The 19667-nt window shown below is 38.5% G+C and overlaps 1 protein-coding gene across 3 annotated transcripts in view; it reads right to left on the bottom strand.

Moving 5' to 3' along the window:
* CEP152 (centrosomal protein 152) overlaps positions 1-19662 on the bottom strand; it is a 29025-nt gene extending 9363 nt beyond the window's left edge. For 2 of the 3 annotated variants that reach the window (XM_074601443.1, XM_074601442.1), the window contains exons 1-21: positions 19531-19662; positions 17649-17771; positions 15367-15467; positions 15066-15132; positions 14461-14808; positions 13795-13963; positions 13041-13181; positions 11916-12055; positions 11420-11620; positions 9826-9973; positions 8382-8473; positions 7138-7301; positions 6338-6545; positions 4969-5082; positions 4730-4860; positions 4421-4549; positions 4151-4286; positions 3184-3363; positions 2375-2647; positions 1787-1918; positions 844-1494 (exon numbers count right to left, since the gene is read on the bottom strand). In XM_074601443.1, the coding sequence (XP_074457544.1) occupies positions 844-1494; positions 1787-1918; positions 2375-2647; positions 3184-3363; positions 4151-4286; positions 4421-4549; positions 4730-4860; positions 4969-5082; positions 6338-6545; positions 7138-7301; positions 8382-8473; positions 9826-9973; positions 11420-11620; positions 11916-12055; positions 13041-13181; positions 13795-13963; positions 14461-14808; positions 15066-15132; positions 15367-15467; positions 17649-17735 (3612 nt within the window). In that variant the 5' untranslated portion in view covers positions 17736-17771; positions 19531-19662. The remainder of the gene's footprint in view (positions 1-843; positions 1495-1786; positions 1919-2374; positions 2648-3183; positions 3364-4150; positions 4287-4420; positions 4550-4729; positions 4861-4968; positions 5083-6337; positions 6546-7137; positions 7302-8381; positions 8474-9825; positions 9974-11419; positions 11621-11915; positions 12056-13040; positions 13182-13794; positions 13964-14460; positions 14809-15065; positions 15133-15366; positions 15468-17648; positions 17772-19530) is intronic. The other variant, XM_074601444.1, reaches the window with a different exon arrangement.
* Between the last annotated feature and the right edge of the window lie 5 nt (positions 19663-19667).

Genomic DNA, 19667 nt, shown 5'->3' with positions numbered 1-19667 from the left:
CAGTTTCTTTCTGTGTCTTATTCTTTGCTAATTCCCCAGCTGCTAAAGGCTGGGTGGCAATGGTATTTCCAGTGGGATGCTCCCCGTAATCAAAAACTTACTACAAGCATAAATATTGCAAAAAGAGGAATCTGCCAAAACAACAGAAACAGAAGCTTTTGGACAGAGTTCTCCTTAGCCCCAAACTCCTCTAGAAGAGGGTAGGAAGTCTTTCCTCATTTGGGCAGGCATATTGAAAAGGATTTCCTAGAGCCACAATAAATTTAAGCAAGACTATTATTCCCGAGATAGATCAGTTTGTCAGTTATTCAGTTCTACTACAGATAATTTGCAAAAAGGATTTACTGTTTTCATCTTTATTTGTATCAGAAAAGGGCGGGGGGAGAGTAACATGATCACTATCCAATGACCATTACAGACTGCTACGTTTCTCAAAACAAAACAAAAAGAAGGAAGCAGCTATGCAGAAATCTAAGATGGACCTTAATGGCAGGACCCACTTAAGAGGTCACAAGGAGCCTTCAATGGGCTCCCAAACTTAAGATGGTGGATTCATCTCCTTAAGTTATGAATCCTGGCATTAAAGAGTCACACCCCTAACCTGGCTTTCTCTTCTTTAAAGACTGAAGGTCTTTAAAGACTTATCCTTTCCCTTTTCACTTGCTAATGGTAGATTTAGCCCTGTTTTACAGTTTTAAAGGACTGCTGTTATCAATGAACTCAAATGTTGGATTCTCCGATTCTCAGGATTACGTAGATATTTTATACTGGGAGAACACAGGTATGAGTCTGACTTCTCAAAGCCCTTTCCTGGTTGTCAGTTGTAATTTCCAGAAATATTACCTCTTTCCATTCTCGATCTTTCTTTTCCAGAATTGTGTAAACTGTGGTTCTGTAGGCCTTTTGTAAGCAAGCCTTCAGTTTGTCTTCGCATTGATGGCCTAATTGAACATGAGCGTCAAAAGACTTATCCTTCCAAGAATGCTTACTATGTGTGCACTTGACTAGTTCTTCATGGATTTCACTCAACAAGTACTCAAGCTCAACCAGAGTCTTCTCCTCATACCGATTAATTTCATCCTGCAGTCTCTTTGTTTCCTGAGCCTCCCATTCTCGCTGCTTTTGGTCAAGTAACATCTTAATTTCTGCCTCTTTCTGAATGGAGAGATCATTCTTTTGCTTTGCAAGATCCTCCTTTGCTGTTGCAAGTACCTCTTTAATTCTGTTTCTATGATCATCTAAGAATGATCGGTAGTCTCGCTCATTTTGCTCTTGTATCCGCAGGATTTCTTCTTGCTTGTCTTTATTCCACTGAGCACGGGCTTTTGCTAGTTCTGCTTTGACAGTTGCAGGGATTTCTTCTTTCTTTAGCTCCAATTCCTTCTTGAGAGAAATTACCTTTTCTTCAAGTTCTTTCATTCTTGGTCCAGATTTATCTGTCTTCTCATATTCTTTCTTCCATTTCTCTTCAGCAGCTGAGAGAACTAGGGCTAACTGGTGAATATATAACAGAGTCATTATAAATATATACATTACAACATTTATATATACATAAAATATAACCCTAGGTCATTTATCAAATCTATTGGAGAGGATTTTCAAGTTATTTAATAAAAACATAATCCTACATAGGCAAAAAAAAATACCACAGATCAGAAGCAGAGTACACTAGAAACATCTGTCCTTAATGATTCCCCACCTATGTCTGTGTTCATTCCTCAGCACTGTGTGGGATTTGGAAGACTGAACTGTATATCAATACACATATACAAGTATTTTAGGCTACCTGCTGTGCTGCAGTCTCTTTGTGTTCTTTTTCCCATTTTTCTTGCTCTATCTTTAGATTTACTTTGTACTCTTTGAGGTCTGTTAATTCTTGCAGCCACCTGACACGAGCTTGCGTTAAAGCTGCATCTACCTATAAGCAGATAAAAAACCTACTTCAGTCACCACCACCAAATACATTTTTATTATTATTTTCATGTAGCAGTGAAAGAACAAACTTAAATTTGGATTGCCTATATTTATAGAAATTAAAAGAATCAGACCAGCAGCATCTGATGCATTTTGTGATGCAAAAACAATACCAAAATGATGAGTATTAAATTTATTTTTCTTAACAAAATGGTATAAACTCTAAGTCAATTTTGCTCAGTTCTATTCAAAACGCCCACAAAACTTGTCCAACTGTCTGAAAAATTAACAGCTAGAAAAAACAAGCTACATGCTACAGATTCTTCAGAACTATTTTTTTTTATATCTCTCTAATATAGCAAATATCAGCTACTGAGCTTAAGAGAAAGTGAGTGGAAGGTGACTTAGTTGCACATGGCAGTTTCACAGACACCAGGCAGACAGAATAATTCTTTGTTACCTGGCTGGCAAGATTTTTACAGTATTTATTTTCCAGTTCTATTTTAAGTTCTTTTAAGGCCTCTTCAGAGGCCATACTTTCTTTCAGAGCCTTCTGGATCTGCAGCCTCTGGTCTTCAACAATCCCTTCTAACTGTTTAGTTGAAGCTTCATCCACAATTGTTACTCGGTCAGTTTGGCTGCTGCAATCATTACATTCAACTACAGTTCTTCTCATTTCTTCCAGCCTACTTTGCCATTCTCTTTCTATTTTTGCGAAGAGTTGTTCTTTATTCTAAGGAAAAAAATATTTTTTAAGAAAATCTCCCCAGTGTCCAAATAACTAGAATTTCATTGGTTTAACAAACAAAACTCTGTTTACACCAATAATCTTCCCTAACAGGAGAAAAGCAAAACCATGCTCAGAGAGCAGAGTTTGGTAAAGAATAAGTTGGTTTCTTTTCCCTCATCACAGCTTTCTTCTATGGGACAGGATAAAAGACTTTCGTGTGATAACTGAGTGAAACAATAGAAAGTGTAACCACTCATACAGGAATCAGGGTGGAAAATTCCATCATATTATGAGCTGTGACATTCAGGCCATTCTGCTTGTTACTTTACAAGTTCTAGGTTGTGGGGTTTTTTCCCCAAAGTCTTAAGCATGTTTAGTACCTACTGACTTCTTCAGAGGCTCCTAAAATGACGGATCCTTAAAAGCCACTTTAAATGGCAGAATAACAGTGCATAAGTCTATCTACATACAAGTTCTTCTTCTGAAAATAAACAAACGAACAAAAAAAAAATTGAAACTGCCTGGTTTAAGTTCCACACCTCTTTTTCTTCCTTCTCCCAGTGAACTTTGGCTAATGCAACTTCGTCTTCAATCTGCTGTTCTTTTTCTTCCAACCACTGCCTCTTTGCTGCTGTCATAGAACTGCTGTGTTTCTCTTCAAGCTCAGTCCTCAGAAGGTTAAGAGCATCTTCTTTTTCTTCTAGTAGCTGTTTCTTGAGCTAGGAAAAAAAAATAAATAAAATAAATAAAACAAATCACAAACCCAAAACAAAAATATTCAAAATTAAAGTATTCTCCAAGGCACAACAAACTGCTCTGGTACAAAGTGATGAGAATGCACGAGACACATGACTAACTGTCTAGAGCCTGTACACTGATCTTATTGGTGACAGCTGGACAAGAGCCTCAGCTCTCAAAAGGAGGTATTTTAAGGTGTGATAGCAGAGGTTATGATCAGCTATAGCTCTAACATAAATTCTCTTATCAAAGATCTTTAATCCTAGCATACTTTGAGCTGCACTTCTTTACTTGCTTAGCAAGACAGTTGACCTACTTTAGTAATTTCACACTGATATCTTCAGAAAAGCAAAGTTTTAAATCAATATAGCAGTCTGAATTCATTATTACTTAAAAAACCCACAGTATTTTCAGATCAGTTTTATATAGGAAGAAAACTTGTATTGTCATTCATGTTTTTGGAAAATGTCTTATGAATGTACAACTTCTCACTACTGACTGAGCAGTCCTCAAGAGTCAAAATTATGAAAGTTGACTAGGTGAAAATGAATAGCTATTGGAAAGGGTTACTTCTGCAATATTTTAAATCCCAGGAGACAAGAGCAGGTTAATTTAAGAACCAACAGGTCACATGTATTAACTTTCTGATACAGCTGCAGCTCTTCCAAAGATCTTTCCCAAGCAATTACAAAGTTAAATACGCTTATGGATATTACATCTTAAAAACAGTTCTAAAATTATATAGTTTATAGGTATTTCCATTAGTACCTTCTCTTCCTTCAGCTGCTGCTCTTGCTCAAATTTCTGCCTTAAAGTAGCTTCCAAGGTGTCCTTCTCCCCACAGACTCCAATGTAACATTCCTTCACTGCAGTCATCTCTCTATTCAGCTCCTCTATGTTCGCCCTTCACAGGACAGATTATTTATTATCAATTACAGGACAGCAAGTCTGCTTTAAAGAAAAAGTGTAACTAGCACTGAAGGCTACACAGGAAAAGTGAAAGTATCAGGAAAAGCGGGAAAAAATGGTAAGTCTTACTTTAATTGCAAGATTGTCTCTTCGTAACTTTGAATAAGCTGCTGTTTTTCTGCAGCATACCTCTCCATCAGGTCTTTCTCAAAATGTGCTTTTGTATCCTCATGATGTTGTTGGTAAGTTCTTTCACACCTACGAGTTCAAGGAAAAAACTACCTAGGTTTTTCTCCCCTCTTTTAAACAGGGCTCAACTTTTCCTTAAGTAAGATACTAGCTTTCTAATGCTGACCTCCCCTTGTGCCAGATAGCTGGTACAAGATTATACATGCAGGCTAAAAGTTCACAAATAGAACTAAACAGAGTTAAACTTACCTGACAATGGCTTCTTGCTTATCCTGATCAAAATCCTGAACCATCTTTCTCATCTGACAACACAGATCTTGATTTAAGCTTTTCAGTTTTTCCTCATTTTCCTTCAGTTCTTCAATAGTCGAAGTATGGTTCTGATAAACAAGCATCAAGTAATAGGTGGGTTGTAAAGAAACCATTTCTAATTGCAGGTTTTAGGCACAGGGGCTTTTTGGTAGGGATAAGCAGCATCTCTGTCTCACCTCAACTTCTTGCAGCAAAGTTTCATTAGCTTTTCTGAGTCTCAGAACTTCTTCCTTAAGATTATCAGAAACCAAAGGACTGGCCACCGAAGCATCATTCAGATTTTTGACAGACTAGAAATAAACAAAATTAAGATATCTTTTAAGATATATATGACTTCGAAGTTGATGCTTTAAAAAAAAGTTCAAGCTTTTGAATAAAAATTTTACTTAGAAAAAAATAAAAAACCCAGAGTAAGTGATTGCAGTGCAAGATATAGCAGTATCACTGTTATTCTAGAATTCTTGAAACTCACAGCATCATGAAGGTTTAAAGAAGCACACGCTCGACGTTGTGTTTGCAAGCTAAATGACTACTATCATCCAACAGAGAGCACACTCCTCAAACATATTATATTCCTATCCCACATCCAGGTCACAACGTATAGATTACAAGAGCAGATGTTACAAGTCTGATAAATTTATAGAGGCAAGTTAATAATGGGGTGAAGAGAGATGCAATATCAAAAGAGATTCCTTATTTAGAATCATAGAATTGTTGAGGTTGGAAGGGACCTTTAAGGTCATCAAGTCCAACCTTTAGCCTACCCTGACAAGAGCCACTTCTAAACCATGTCCCTAAGTGCCCCATCACCCTTTTTTTTTAAACACCTCCAGGGATGGTGAATCCACCACCTCCCTGGGCAGCCTATTCCAATGTTTAATAACCCTTTCAGTGAAAAAATGTTTCCTAATATCTAATCTAAACCTCCCCTGACATAACTTGAACCCGTTTCCCCTCGTCCTATTACTTGTCACCAGGGAGAAGAGGTCAGCCCCCATCTCTCTACAACCTCCTTTCAGGTAGTTGTAGAGGGTGATAAGGTCTCCCCTCAGCCTCCTCTTCTCCAGGCTAAACAACCCCAGCTCCCTCAGTCGTTCTTCATAAGGTTTGTAATTTTATCAAATTACATAGCAAAGGCCCTCTGAAGGCAGTCTGTTTAATGTTCCATTTGTATAACCTAATGATGCTATCGGCTTTCTCAGAGAAATTAGAAGGTCTTTTTGGCTAAAGAAAATTTTTCCAATGAAATTAGTTCTGAAAAAAGCATAGCGGGCATCAAGTGCTATCAAGCAAGTAAGCCATCACATCAGAACTCACTTCAGAAGGCATATGCTGCTCAAGTTCTGCTATTCAGTTTGTTTCTTTTTCACCAAAGATACAAAACAAGGTACCGTCCAAATGACCACACTTCCCTTAAGAGCAAAACCAGATTTACTTAGTTGCCTGTAAATTCTTTGGTCCTTTATCATAAGAAGTTTAAATGTTGGTTTCATTCACTGAAGTCCAGCACATCTTTACTTTTAGAAAAAGTGTAAGAGAACAAACCTCTGACTCTTTTGATGCTTTTTCTGCTTTCATCAACTGCTTGTATTCCTCTAATGTCCTCTGGCAATCTTTAAGATCATTTTGTAATTGAGTAATCTGGTTTCTCTTCATTTTATTACTGTTCAATAAGCGTTCCAGCTCAGCTTTTAATTCTACAATAATCTCATCTTTAGAGAGTTCTTTATCCATGTCTCTGTTCTGTATTGCACTATTAGGGAAGATATAACCAGTTCAGTATTTAAAAGACAAAAACCATTAATCTGAAAGGCAGTGGTAGCAAAGAGAAGGGCAACTAATGCTACCAAAAATACTGATGTCTAAGAGGTAACAGTAAGAAGAATGAGAACATGAATACGCAAGTCCTATGCTTTTTCATCAACTTGCAATTAACATACAGAAAACTTGTTCATTGAGCTGTTTCCCCAAAAGATTCTTTCTCACATGATGTGAGGTATTTTGAGACAACTCAATTGGTTGTTTTAAAAGACAGCTTTAGTGTTAAGTAACTATGTGGAATCTTTGAGCAAAAGGTATCCATGCATATAATCCATACAATACAAGGAACTGCAACATAGTCCCTGTAAAATCTGAAGATTTATTAAAAAGCAATTAGGCATCCAATTTATAGTAGTCCAGTTTAGCGTTTCCCAGATTATCTGACAATACAAGCAGTATTTCAAACATCTACTGAAAAAAATATATGTTGATCTAGTAAGACCATCTTTTACACATCACTTGTATAATTTCATGAGAGTTTTAGTTTTTTCTTTCAAAAACAAAAAAAAAAACCCATTCAATACCTGCAGAACCTTGGTTTCTTTACGGTCATTTTCTTAATTCCCAAATCTACATAGGAATCACCCGCGTTTGTATGCAGCTCTCCACCTGCATCATTCAAAAATACTCCAAGCTTGGCAGCAGATTCATACAATGCTATTTCTTCCTTCAGTTCCATTAATTCTTCCTTAAAGGAAGAGACAGAAAAAAAATTACCCTGTGCAGAGAAACTCCAAGAAAACACATCAGGCCCATGATAACTCTTCCAAAAAAACAAATACATGGGGCTATTCTTTCTAAGTAGAGTTGTATTTAGCTGTATGTACCCAAATCACAGAACGGTGGGGTTTGAAGGGACCTCTGGAGATCATCTAGTCCAACCCCCCTGCCAGAGCAGGGTCACCCAGAACAGGTTGCACAGGAACGCGTCCAGGTGGGTTTGGAATGTCTCCAGAGACGGAGACTCCACCACCTCTCTGGGCAGCCTGTGCCAGGGCTCTGCCACCCTCAAAGTAAAGAAGCTCCTCCTCATGTTTAGGTGGAACTTCCTATGCTCAAGTCATCTAGCATCACTTTTATTTATTTATACTGTTATTCTTGATACCTCTAGCAAAGCGTATGTTAAAAATAAAAATCAGTTAGAATATACTGAGCAACAGAAGGTATTCCCTGTTGTTCTTATGTGAAGTTCATATTGTTCATATATGAAGTATTATTTCTTTTGCTCTTACTTCCTCTTTCCTGCTGTCCTTGTATAGTAAAATGGATGACAACAAAAAAGTAAATAGCTGGAAAAACAGCCTATTACTCTAGTACTTTTTAGGATTCATAATTTCCAAGACAATAGATTTAAGTCAAATATACGAACTGAACTGGAAACGCAGACTTCCACTCATATTTGACAGACGACTCTCTAGCATTCCCTTTTGCTGGCAAAAGGTAAATTTCAGAACATAATATCTCCAACTATCTCTATAGCCTAATTAAGTTATAAGATTACCAGCAAACAGAATTTACATTGTCCTTTTTCCATAAGCAGGTAGGATGGATGTATGATATCAGATTTGCGCCAATACACGTGCCTCACTGTGTTTAGAAAAGCGTCCAACATGCAACACTGGGAGATGAAATATGGCAGTCCTTTACTGAAAGGGGACATGCTTGTGTCCCCAACCAATAAAAAAGAGTTTCGACTACCAACCTCTTGGCTATAATGCCTGCCCCCCCTAAAATGAAAACAGTAAAATAGTTAATAAAATTAATTAACCTGCAAAGCCTTGTTCATGTTGCTGCTTATCATGTGCGCAGACTGAGCTTGTTGCAATTGAAACCGTAACTGATTTGTCTCCTGCACAGAGCCTATTGCAGGAAAGAAAAGGGAGAGAAAGAGCAAGTCACAAATACTCAAGAAAGACTATGCAATTTGAAAACGATGAGTGCTAAAAATAGTGATGTTGATTCTTGTTAATAGGCATTACCCTGTTTCTATTTCCCTGAGCTCACTAATAGAAAATACAAATAAGGAAGGAAAGAATATTTCTGCCTGAGTTGAGCAAGCAAAGCTCACTACAGGTCCTCAATTTAAATTGCAGTTTGTTTTAAAGTTTGGGAACTATAGTGACTTTTTTCTTCCCCCCCCCCCCCCCCCTCAGAGTTTTTAATAGTAGCCTTAAAATAAATACCATGAGGAGCAAGACGTGCCAAATGTTTGCTTTCCTTGTCGCTCACCAGAAGCAAAAAATGTCCTTATGCAATTGTGCCAGAAGGTTAGCAGGAACAGGACCACCTTGGAAAACTGGCCACATTCCCCTCCTTCCCAGGTGAAAAGTTTAGCTTTATCAGTTTGCCAATTTATTACTGCTTTAAGGCATTTGATTAATACAGCACAGAAAAATCATGGCATTTCTTCAATTGGCAATTGCACTGTTTTTAAATATCCTATCACATTTATAATTACTTATTCACTACGTAGTACAGATTCAATGAGGTTTTTCTGTTTCTCTATCCTGATATTTAGGCTCTCTCTAGAGAGATTTTTCTTCCAGATTACCACGGTTCTCAAACAGAACATGCCCATAAATTTGTATCCAGGAAGACAGACATTTCGTTTAGTTAAGATGTCTGGATTCTATGAAGAGATATACGTTACTATTAAAAGACTTCAATGTATAAAAGGTAGGCACAAGTCAAATACACAAGGAGCAGAATATTTCACATGCGATTCCTACCAATGTAAGTTTCCAGCAACCAATCTCCAGCCACAAAACCAATTCTTTTCTTGTTGAGATTTGAATTTAGAATGGCAATTCAAGTCTAATGTCCAACACAAAAATAAGCAGCTTGCTACCAAAGGCTGTAATTTAGTCCAAAACTAAGTTTACACATATGAAGCACAAAATGCATATAAAAATAATAAAATAGTTTAATCACTGTTGTTTGGGGTTTTGGTGGGGTTTTTCAGTTTGGTTAGGGCTCTTTTTTGGGGGGCAGAGGGGTGGTGTTTGGTTTTTATTTTTATTGTTTTTACGCCTCAGTCTAGACTTCACTAAATTTCATTTAAGTCCAACTAGTGTACTGCAAAGGAAATGGTCTAGTACATATTTAGCTTGATGTTGGTTCCATTTCAATAGGAACACAGATGTGCAATTTCATACTTCAAAAAAATGGAGACATTTCTGCAAGAAAAGATAAGGTATGAAAAAAAGGCTGACCTGTTTGCAGTAAATTTGCACATTGCTTTTGGCTTTCTTCGAGGCTTCTTGTCAGTCGATTTATTATTTCAGTTTTTTCACATTTGGTTTCCTCCAGCATTTTTTCAAGCTGCTTAACATGCTCTCCTAGATTGTTGCAAAGCTCTTTCTAGAAAGAGAGATTATTTTCACTCATGTTACAAACACCTAGCCATCTAGTCCAGTTCTGGATATAGAAAGAGTCAATACATACAAGACACAGGAGACAAAGAATCAGCCGGATACCTACAGAGGCAGAGGCCAGCTAAATCAACCACAGAAGAAATGCTATTCTTGGTTGACAAGTCATGTCTTAGAACATCAAAGTTAAGTTTTTATTGGGAGACAGTAAGCATACTCATATATAAACATACACGGATGTGAACCATTTTATATTTCCTAGAGCAGTTAGTTTTCAGCATGTCAGATTATCCCTTGTAATTAATTACATAGTTAGTCTACTGCAGAAAAATCAAGCCTTCACATTATTTATATTAAGCCTGAGATTAACTCAATTTAGTTTAACCGAGCTTAAACCAAGCTCCAAGTTCCAATGTTCTGTCAAAGAGGAACTGTAGTTTTTTCTCATGATATACAAAACAGACCTTCATATAGCACTACTTAAAGTCATCTACACAGACCTGGGAGGCACAGTACCTCATCCTTATGCCTTTTGACTTCTCTATTTTCTCTCAAAACCAGGAGACCTCTCTTTAAACACCTCAAACATACTACCATAAAAAAAAAAAAACCACCCCCCAAACTCTTTTTGCAGCAGAGACAAAGCAGTGTAAACTGTCGTGGTACTAAGACAGAAATTTAGCAGTGCATTCTTGTTTACAAGCAAGTGCTAGTTACTTTTTCAAACATAACAACCCATTTATTTTTATGTTGAGACAATATTACAGAAATTTAATTCTATTTCCTTTGCATGAAAGAAAAGCCCTATTAAAGCCTGCCTAGACTACATTGCTCGAATATTTCTAATAGTGTAATGGACTCTTATGAAATGTCAGGTAGAATAATTTTAATAAGCTCTATAACCATGTGACACAATCTATATCAAACTCCATCTTAAAGCCATCCCTTCCCCCCACCCCCTTTTAAATCCGTACTTCTAAAATAAAGTGACTGTTCAGTGGTTAGTCATCCTTGATCATTTTGAGATTAAAGCTTGGGAATAAACTGTTTAATAAACAGTTTTTCTTGCAGCAAAAATATCACATCGTTTCTTAATTAGTTCTTTTCTTTTCCAGATTTACTTGACAGTACTCTTTCAAAAAGAGATTGTGCACAGAATGAAAGCTCAGGAAAGAAACTAAGACAATGAATTCTTGTCTCCTCTGCATCTATGTACAAACTCACAATTTGAGCTGGCAACTGCCTGGAGATGTTTATAAAACCATACAACGTTGGATTCACAATATCAAGACTTACATAGAATTTCCTTTCTATTTGCTTAGTGGCTTCCAGAAAGAGCTATTAGAATTATAGGTCAAGAAGTGCAGTTTAGGAAACATGGGGAGCTCTATAGCCTCTCCAGTACAGTATTCAGCATCCTAAAATAATTTCTCACCTGCTCTCGGAGTGCAGATTTTGTAGTATCAAGTTTCTGCTCTAATGACAATATTTCCTTTTCATACTTCTGCTTGAGTGCCGAAATAATGGCCTCGTGTTGTTCTCTGGCTCGCTGAAGGGCATCTGATCGCTGAAGTTCTAACAGCTGCTTCTGCATGCTCTCCATGGCTACCTCTGCCACTTTGGACTGCTTCAATATCTGTAGGCACAGTATTAGAGTAGCTCCCAGTTACATACATTTTACTTTTGCTCCAATATTCTGTACGTCAGTTCAGTACTTTTGTGAAAGAGTTGCTAAAAGACCTCAAATAATGCCTGGATTTTAATACAAACTATTTTCCACCAATGCATCCTATTCATTCATCACATATTCAGCTTCTGCAACAATGATAAACAGTGTTTCAAGAGAGTAGCACTTATGTTTAAGACAAATCCACCACAAATATAACTGTAGAGATCTTCCACAATAAACAGTCCAAAAATATTTATAGTACCTGCTCCTCATTGGTAGTAAGAGCCTGAATTTGAGTTTCAAGGGCCTTTATTTGACCTTCAAGATGCACTTCCCGTTCCTTTCCATTCTGATAGAGTTTTTGAGACTCATGAAGACTAACAGCCAAACCATCCTTTTCATCTTAAAAGACAGACAACATAATTGTGTGAGAAACATGGCCAGCCACCCAACAACTTCATGGAACATGACTATTCAGTATCCCTGCTTTACAGAACCATTCGCGATGAGCCCTCCATCTCATATTGTGGGCAACAAGCAGAAGACAGAACAAAAACAGTCAGTCAGTCTCCATCCAGTAACCACTTTCTCTCTCTGCTAGCTGGAAGCACTCTGATATATTGTGCCTTCAGAGCCCCAGTGGAAACAAGCCCCATTCTGTCAGTACTAGAGACCAGCATCATCCCTTACACCATTTAAAGGGAGAAAGAAAATAATTCCCCTGGAGGAACAGCCAAGTCACAGCCAAATGGTTGACAGCTGAAGTTTTCCCTATCCTCTGCTCCTTTTGCAGTCTAAAAATTATGTTCTTAATTCTCTGCGCTCACAACTCTTTTTTTGTCTGTTCCTGTAAGAAAAGGGACATCAAGACACGCCACCAGTCTCCACAACAGCTTTGATCATTTTGAAAGAGCTTCTCTCTACATACAATGCAGGAAATGGCTTGTTAAACCAGACAGCACAAAAAACCCAAAAAAAGGCCTTTTTCATAGATGTACACTTCTCCTATTGCAGTTTGACAATCTTTTTTTATTTTTTGTACTTTTAACATACCACTTCGGCAAACTTCTCACTTTTCTGTACATTTTTGATGCCTGGCACATGGAGACTCTGGAATTGTCATGGTTTGGGCCGGATTGACCACTGAAGCAAATGACAACAGTGGTCCTGAGAATGCAGTAAAGGTTAAGAGAATTATCCAGTCAGGCACCAATCCTGAGAATTTTCTTTAGAACAATGTTGGGGGTAGAGCGTTAGGTCCACATAATCCCAAATCACGTTTATAAATATGATCAATGCCTGCAGAGACACTACTTAATCCAAAGTTTCAGAATCAAAAAGTTGCTAGATATGAATAAAACCTAAGAGCTAGTACAAAATGTTTTACCTTTGACCATTGAAAGCTGATGACTCAAATACCTAATCTGCTGTGCACTCTTTTCTAGCTTTTCATTAAGTTCTTCCAGTTGTCTTTCTCTTGCTTTATTTAGAACTTGAAGTTGAAGAATCTGCATATTTTCTGAAGAATCTGCCAAGTTTCAAAGAGCATACCAACAAGTCAGCATAGTCAACTAACCACGAAAGTCATCATCGTAAGTAATTCCTGACCCAAGATACTTCTTTCATACAGTGCCAAATTCACTGTTGGTTCACAAAATTGCATCAGTTTTTAATCTATGTTTGATTCATATCACCTGAGTTGCACTGGCAGCAATGGCTGAAGAATGGTAGGAACTACCAACAAAATTCAAACCTAACAGCAAGCCCAGATAAAGGTTTTTATGCTGTGAATTCACACACAGTGTTGTGACAACTGTAAGTTTTCAAGATGTCTAACAAGCAAAGTACTTCTGTTGTTTGAAGTGTACCTAACAGAAAAGTACAGTGTGGCATCAAGCAAAGCTACATTTTTAATAGCCTGAAACTCAAATACCCTGATCAGAGAGCTGATTTCTAGATAGAGTGGGGAAAAAAAAAATAAAATAGGGATATCGTAATGTAAGTTTAGAGCAAAATAAAAGACCATACATATGTAGTTGTCCCCTTACTAAATATCTACTGAAATCAACATGTTTTCTGTTGCTGATTTCCAGTGGACTTTTCACAGAAGTTTATTTCAAGCCTAAACAGCAAACACTTACTTTCATTATTGCCCAAGAATTCATGTTGCAAATCTTCAAACACTTCATTTCTTCTAGTTCCTTCTTGGATTACTGGAATCTGTTGATGAATGCCATTTTGGTATTGTTTATAAGTCACCTTGTAAGATTCTGGTGATTGGCCACTGACAACATCAGATGCAACAAATTGCTGTTGTGACAATATATACATAAGAGGAAATAGATTAAAACTACAACTGTAGTCTTGCTTGATGAAAATATTTTTCATTTTACAGGTTGACATTAAGAAGAGCTCTAGTAGCTCTTCATTTTCAGGCTCCAATCCAGCACACCATTTAAGTGTGACAGAAATTTTTATGAAACCTTCCACTTTAGGAGAGTGGTGAAGTGTCAACTTCATTACAGTAAGCACACACTTAACTAAATCACATTCATTCTCCCCCATGGAATTCTTCCTAGCCAACAAGAGCAAGAAAAAATACTAAAAAAAAATAAAATAATCATAACATGCACATATGAAAATCCAATTATTTAACATTTCCTTGTTTTAAATAAACTACAGAAGCCTCCCATCACTGTTTAAACTGACAATAAGAGTCTGAAAGCATTTAGAAATATTACTACCAATAGTTAAAGACCTGTGAAAATTGTCCAAGAGACAGAAAAATGCATCAGCTTCTGACATACCTTAAGATGTTCCTTTGGAGCATCCGGAAAATTTATTATTTTACTTTGCTGACTGTTAAATTCTGGTTTATGGCCATTTGTATACGGCCTGAAGTTTTCAGAAAGATGATACATATTGTTCTGTTGGTAGCAACTTGGAGCATTAAACTCATCTCTACCAAGATACACATCATCATCAGGATCCTCTTGACCGTTCTGGCCACAGTAATCTTCTTTAATATCATATAAATGTTTATTGTCTTCATCGTTATGTAGGCCATTCCAATTCTTTCCAAGTTTTTCAACGTGATCATTTTGCTGGTCACACAAGAATTGTTCAGGGTACAGATTTTGTCCTTGTTCATAACCCTATGAATGGATAAGAGGTTTAGAATTGCACTCTCAAAACTCAGATGTCCCCCATTCACCCCCCTTTTTCTGCGGTTACCAGCCCTCAAGTTAGAAATACTTCAAATGAACAGCAAAACACATCACCTACATGAAAAGTATTTCTCTAATGAATTTAAATAATATTTAGCATGTTATTATGAACAAGCAGTTCCTAATAATTACATCACTGCTCATACAAGCTTACATTTTGAGCATCACTTATCATTCAAGCTTACATTTTGAGGATCACTTATCAACGGATGATTGTTCCACATTCCATCATGCTTCCCAGGTTCATGAGGTCTAAAGAAAGACAAGCAGCTTAACTACGTACTTATAACTTCAGGAAAAAACAAGACGAACCATCTCTTCACTAAATTAAGTGGCATCTAGTTTGTTTCTCATGGAACACAAACCACACTGCAAACTGCACTACAGCTCCCCTTTTACTTGGATTGCTTTTATGCATGTCATCAGCTGAGATTTTGCCCTATTCTCAAAAGCACAACACAAATAATAAAAAGCAAAATGCCTTACTGCTCCTCAGTCTCCTGAATGCTACAGTCCGAATAGCTAGAGAGCTGGTCTCCACTGTCCTCCAGCATATCATGGGGAAGGTCTGTCAATAGTTGTTGCAACTAGAGCAGAACAAACAACATTCATTACACGTTTTTCAGAAGAATGCATGCAAGTTCAGTCTGAAGAGACAGAGACAGGCAAAATAGGCCACTTGCACAAAATCCTGCTTTTTCTTCCTCTATTGAAAAGTTCACTACACTGGAATTCACAAAGACTTATAACACAGAATGCTTAATAGACTAGAGTACCAACCTAACGATTTTTCTGGTAAACTCTTGTTCAGAAAAGAGCTGCACCAAAAAGAGGTAAGGGAAATACCACTAGATAGATGTGTCCCAGGACAGATTACTTTTGAAGAATGATTTGCAAACTACTCATGCCAAGGTTTCTCTTCCCTAAACCCTAGGCAAGGCAGCATTCAAAACATGCTCATTCTGAAGAGTCTGGATCGAAATCCAGATAGGAACTTGCCAGCTAGTGTTTCTAGATGCAAGAAGTCATCACTGCAATGATTAGTGTTCTGTTCAGATGAAGTCACCAAGCAATTGGACAGAAACAGAAACATACCACCACTTCTAATTCAGGAAATACAGTTGTGCCACAAAAAAAAAAAAACCAAACAAAAAAAACCCCAAGAACAAAAAACCAAAACCAACCACAAACCAATCCACAACCAACACACTCCATATAGAATATAACTCTTCTTCCAATTTTCAGAGAGGCTTTGAAATGGGGCCACATATTGGGCTTCCTGTAGATCTAAGCTATGCACTCCCTTTTAATTAGGTGACTTGAGAACTACACAATATATTCAGAGTTATTACGTGCAGTTTCTGAACCCTAACTGTGGTTTTCTCCAAAATCTCAAAGCATATGTTCGTAAGAGCAGAAACATCAGCTGCCCCATGCTAAATAACTTAATAGCTTTTCTTTATTAAAAAAACAAAAACACCCACAAAACAAAGACTATCATCTACAAGAAGCTTATCTTAAAGATACCGTGTTTCCTCATATCCTATTTTAGATGCTCTCTAAGATTGAAGGATAGGCGAGAAGTTAAGGACAACTCTTCTAAATGTCTACAGAAGAACAGAGCACCAAAAGCTTGCTCCTAGAAATTCACTAGTGGCATGAAGTTGTTCCCCTATCATTAGGGCACTCTCTAGATTTATTAGATCTCAGGTCTAGGAAGCAGGAAAGGAAAGGCATCATCATTCACTTAAGATCCCCTTTCCTTTGCCCTACTTGCAATTAACTTGCCCTACTGAAGCACCATAGGTTTCACTGGTCTTGCACTGCTTTGGAAACTTAAAGTCAAAAGAGAGCAGTGCGTATACAGTTCACAAAACAGCTCTCCCAGACTCTCCTTATAGAAAAGATGTTTCCTTTAACACTCTGAACTTATAATCCTATTTATGCACTCTCTCACTCACTCACTGTAATAACCCTGCAATTATTTCACTACTTGTGCTTGTGCAGGAGAACAACATTCTTCATCAGGGCAGAAAGTTTCAGAACAGACATCAGATTCCCTACAGAGGTTGCAATAGCATATTTCCAAGTTGAACAGCTATTGTTCTACTACACTTTTTTTTAAACATTTGTCTTTACATTACCTACACTCTAGACAGTGATCCCTGAAGTATATATTAGGGAGGTTAGCTGACATGAACACAACTTACCGCGCTATAAGAAACCATTGTGCACATTCACATTAAACACACATTTTGCCAATTTTCTTTATGAAACAAAAAGACCAGAAACATCCAAAGTTTCAACTCCAACATCCATTTCAACTCCAAAAAAACCCCAAAACCAAAAACATTTGAATATATTTTTCTACAGATTAAAGTATGTCAATTATAATCAGAATTTTAAAGTTCTGATTATAATTATTCCTCATTCTATTCTAAGCTAAACAAATTTTCAAGTGTTTGTAGTAAGTGAAAAAACTGTCAAGAAATACAAAATGTAGGTGCCACCAGCGTTTTGCATCTGATCTACTGCATAGCCAAGGAGTAACAGTCTTCCAGACACTACATATGACATTGCAAGGCTCTTAAGATGCAGCATCTCAGTATCTCTTTACTTTTTACGCCACTCTTGCAAAGCACGGCCTATACTGCTTTGCTCTTACCAGAGACAGCATAAAACTCTTATTTTTTAAAACACTTAAAAGAAAAAAATGGGAAGAAGTTAGATACACAAGCCTTCAGATTAACTAATTTGTTCTTTTTCACCTCTTGTTCTCTTGCATAATCCTCTTGGTCATACTCTTCATCTTCATGTTGAGTTTGTAGAGCTCCACTATCAAAATCAAGTGACATGGTTTTCTAATAACGTTTTTGGGTATCCAGCAAAACCTATCACAAGACAGGAAAACATCACACATGAGTAAAAGCGTGTGGGGAGAACAAAAAAGTACCACCCTAACTTCCTGAATTAAATAGCCAAACATACACCAAAATACAGTTTTGAAACAAACATTGCATATTATCTATATCATTCACTTGAGCTTTTGTTTCTCAATATATCCAATGCTATTCATTTCTAAGAATTTAGCATTTAAAGCAGATTATTTGGGCTTTTGATGTGCTAACACTATGAAATTATCACAGTTCATTTACAATCAGACGTTATTTTCTTCAACACTGTATGTTATACATATGCTGTAATACATGTTGATAGTTATGTCATCTTTTAAGTCTTGCTTCATTTATTTCTGGATAATAACTGTATTTTGTACTAAATACCAAACGTATGCTGCTGCTTGCGCATTTGGTTAATAGTCTTGATAAGAAAAATAGGAAAAGTATCACAGAAATAGGAAAAGTTATCGTGCCAGTTCTAGATCTGACTGCTTAACGAAGAGACCCAGACTCCCAAGGACTTGTCTACACTGAGCAGTGAGTTCACAGCAAGCTACAGTGTGTGAGTGCTGGTCCACAAGTGGTTGCAAATTACTCCCTGATGAAAATACTCCTGACAGGCAGTTATGAATTAGAAATGCTCTCGTGAGACCCCACCTGGCGTACTGCGCCCAGCTTTGGAGTCTCAGCACAAGAAGGACATGGACTGTTGGAGCAGGTCCAGAGGAGGGCCACAAAAGATTATCACCTCTGCTGAGAGAGCTGGGGTTGTTCAGCCTGGAGAAGAGAAGGCTCCAGGGAGACCTTATAGCAGCCTTCCAGTACCTGAGGGGGGCCTACAGGAAAGCTGGGGAGGGGCTGTTTGCAAGGGCATGTAGCGACAGGACGAGGGACAATGGTTTTAAACTAGAGCAGGGTAGGCTTAGATTAGACATTAGGAAGAAGTTCTTTACAATGAGGGTGGCAAGACACTGGCCCTGGTTGCCCAGAGAGGTGGTGGAGGCCCCATCCCTGGAGACATTCAAGGCCAGGCTGGATGAGGCTCTGAGCAACCTGATCTAGTTGAAGATGTCCCTGCTCACTGCAGGGGGGTTGGACTAGGTGACCTTTAAAGGTCCCTTCCAACCCAACACGTTCTATGATTCTACAATGATATGACTGACGAAGATCTTACAGAATGGCACATTCTTTGGGCCATGTGTAGCACATCCTGAGGTCTTCACTCAGTATAAAGTAAGCTTTACAAGAGCGTCATTCCCAAATTAAAAGACATAATGCATCATTTACTTCATTGTGTTTAAAGGACCCGATACTCAAGGAAACTCTCCGATGCAGTCAGTAGGAGTCCTGACGACACAAGTACCTGTCTCTGTGCACCCCCTCAAATACGCCATTCCTCAGCACGACCGGCTGCAACACCACCTCTCACAGCTCAGACATCTTCCCCCTGGCCCCCGTCAGCTGTACACGGCCACCCGCCCGCCCGACGCCGCCCCTTCTCCTTCCTTAAAGCCCTCCCCAGCCCCACCACCTGAGGCAACCGGACGAAAGCATACAGCACCGGCTCAGGGCCTCTAAGAGCCGCCATCGGCCACGGAGCGGCGGGAAGCGGGGACCCCCTCAGCCACCGCCTCAGCCCCCTCACGACGGCCGGGGAAGCACCCCCCACCCACGACCTCTTTGCCCAGCCTCCCCCGGGCCTCGGCCAGGCCGGAGGCGGCGGCAGAACACGGCCCCAAACACCGGGACTCACCTGAGGCGCCGCGGCCGCCCGCCTCCCCCTGCCACAACAAAGGCGCGCCTGCCGCTCTTCCGCATGACAACCGAACCCCTGCGCCCGCCGCCCTGACTGACAGCCGCGGGCACCAACCGGCAGCCGCAGCACCCGCT

Source organism: Larus michahellis, chromosome 9 (assembly GCF_964199755.1).
Source record: "Larus michahellis chromosome 9, bLarMic1.1, whole genome shotgun sequence".
Classification (NCBI taxonomy): Eukaryota; Metazoa; Chordata; class Aves; order Charadriiformes; family Laridae; genus Larus; species Larus michahellis.
Note: the sequence above shows the minus strand (reverse complement) of the source record. Positions and strands in the feature narration are given on the sequence as shown.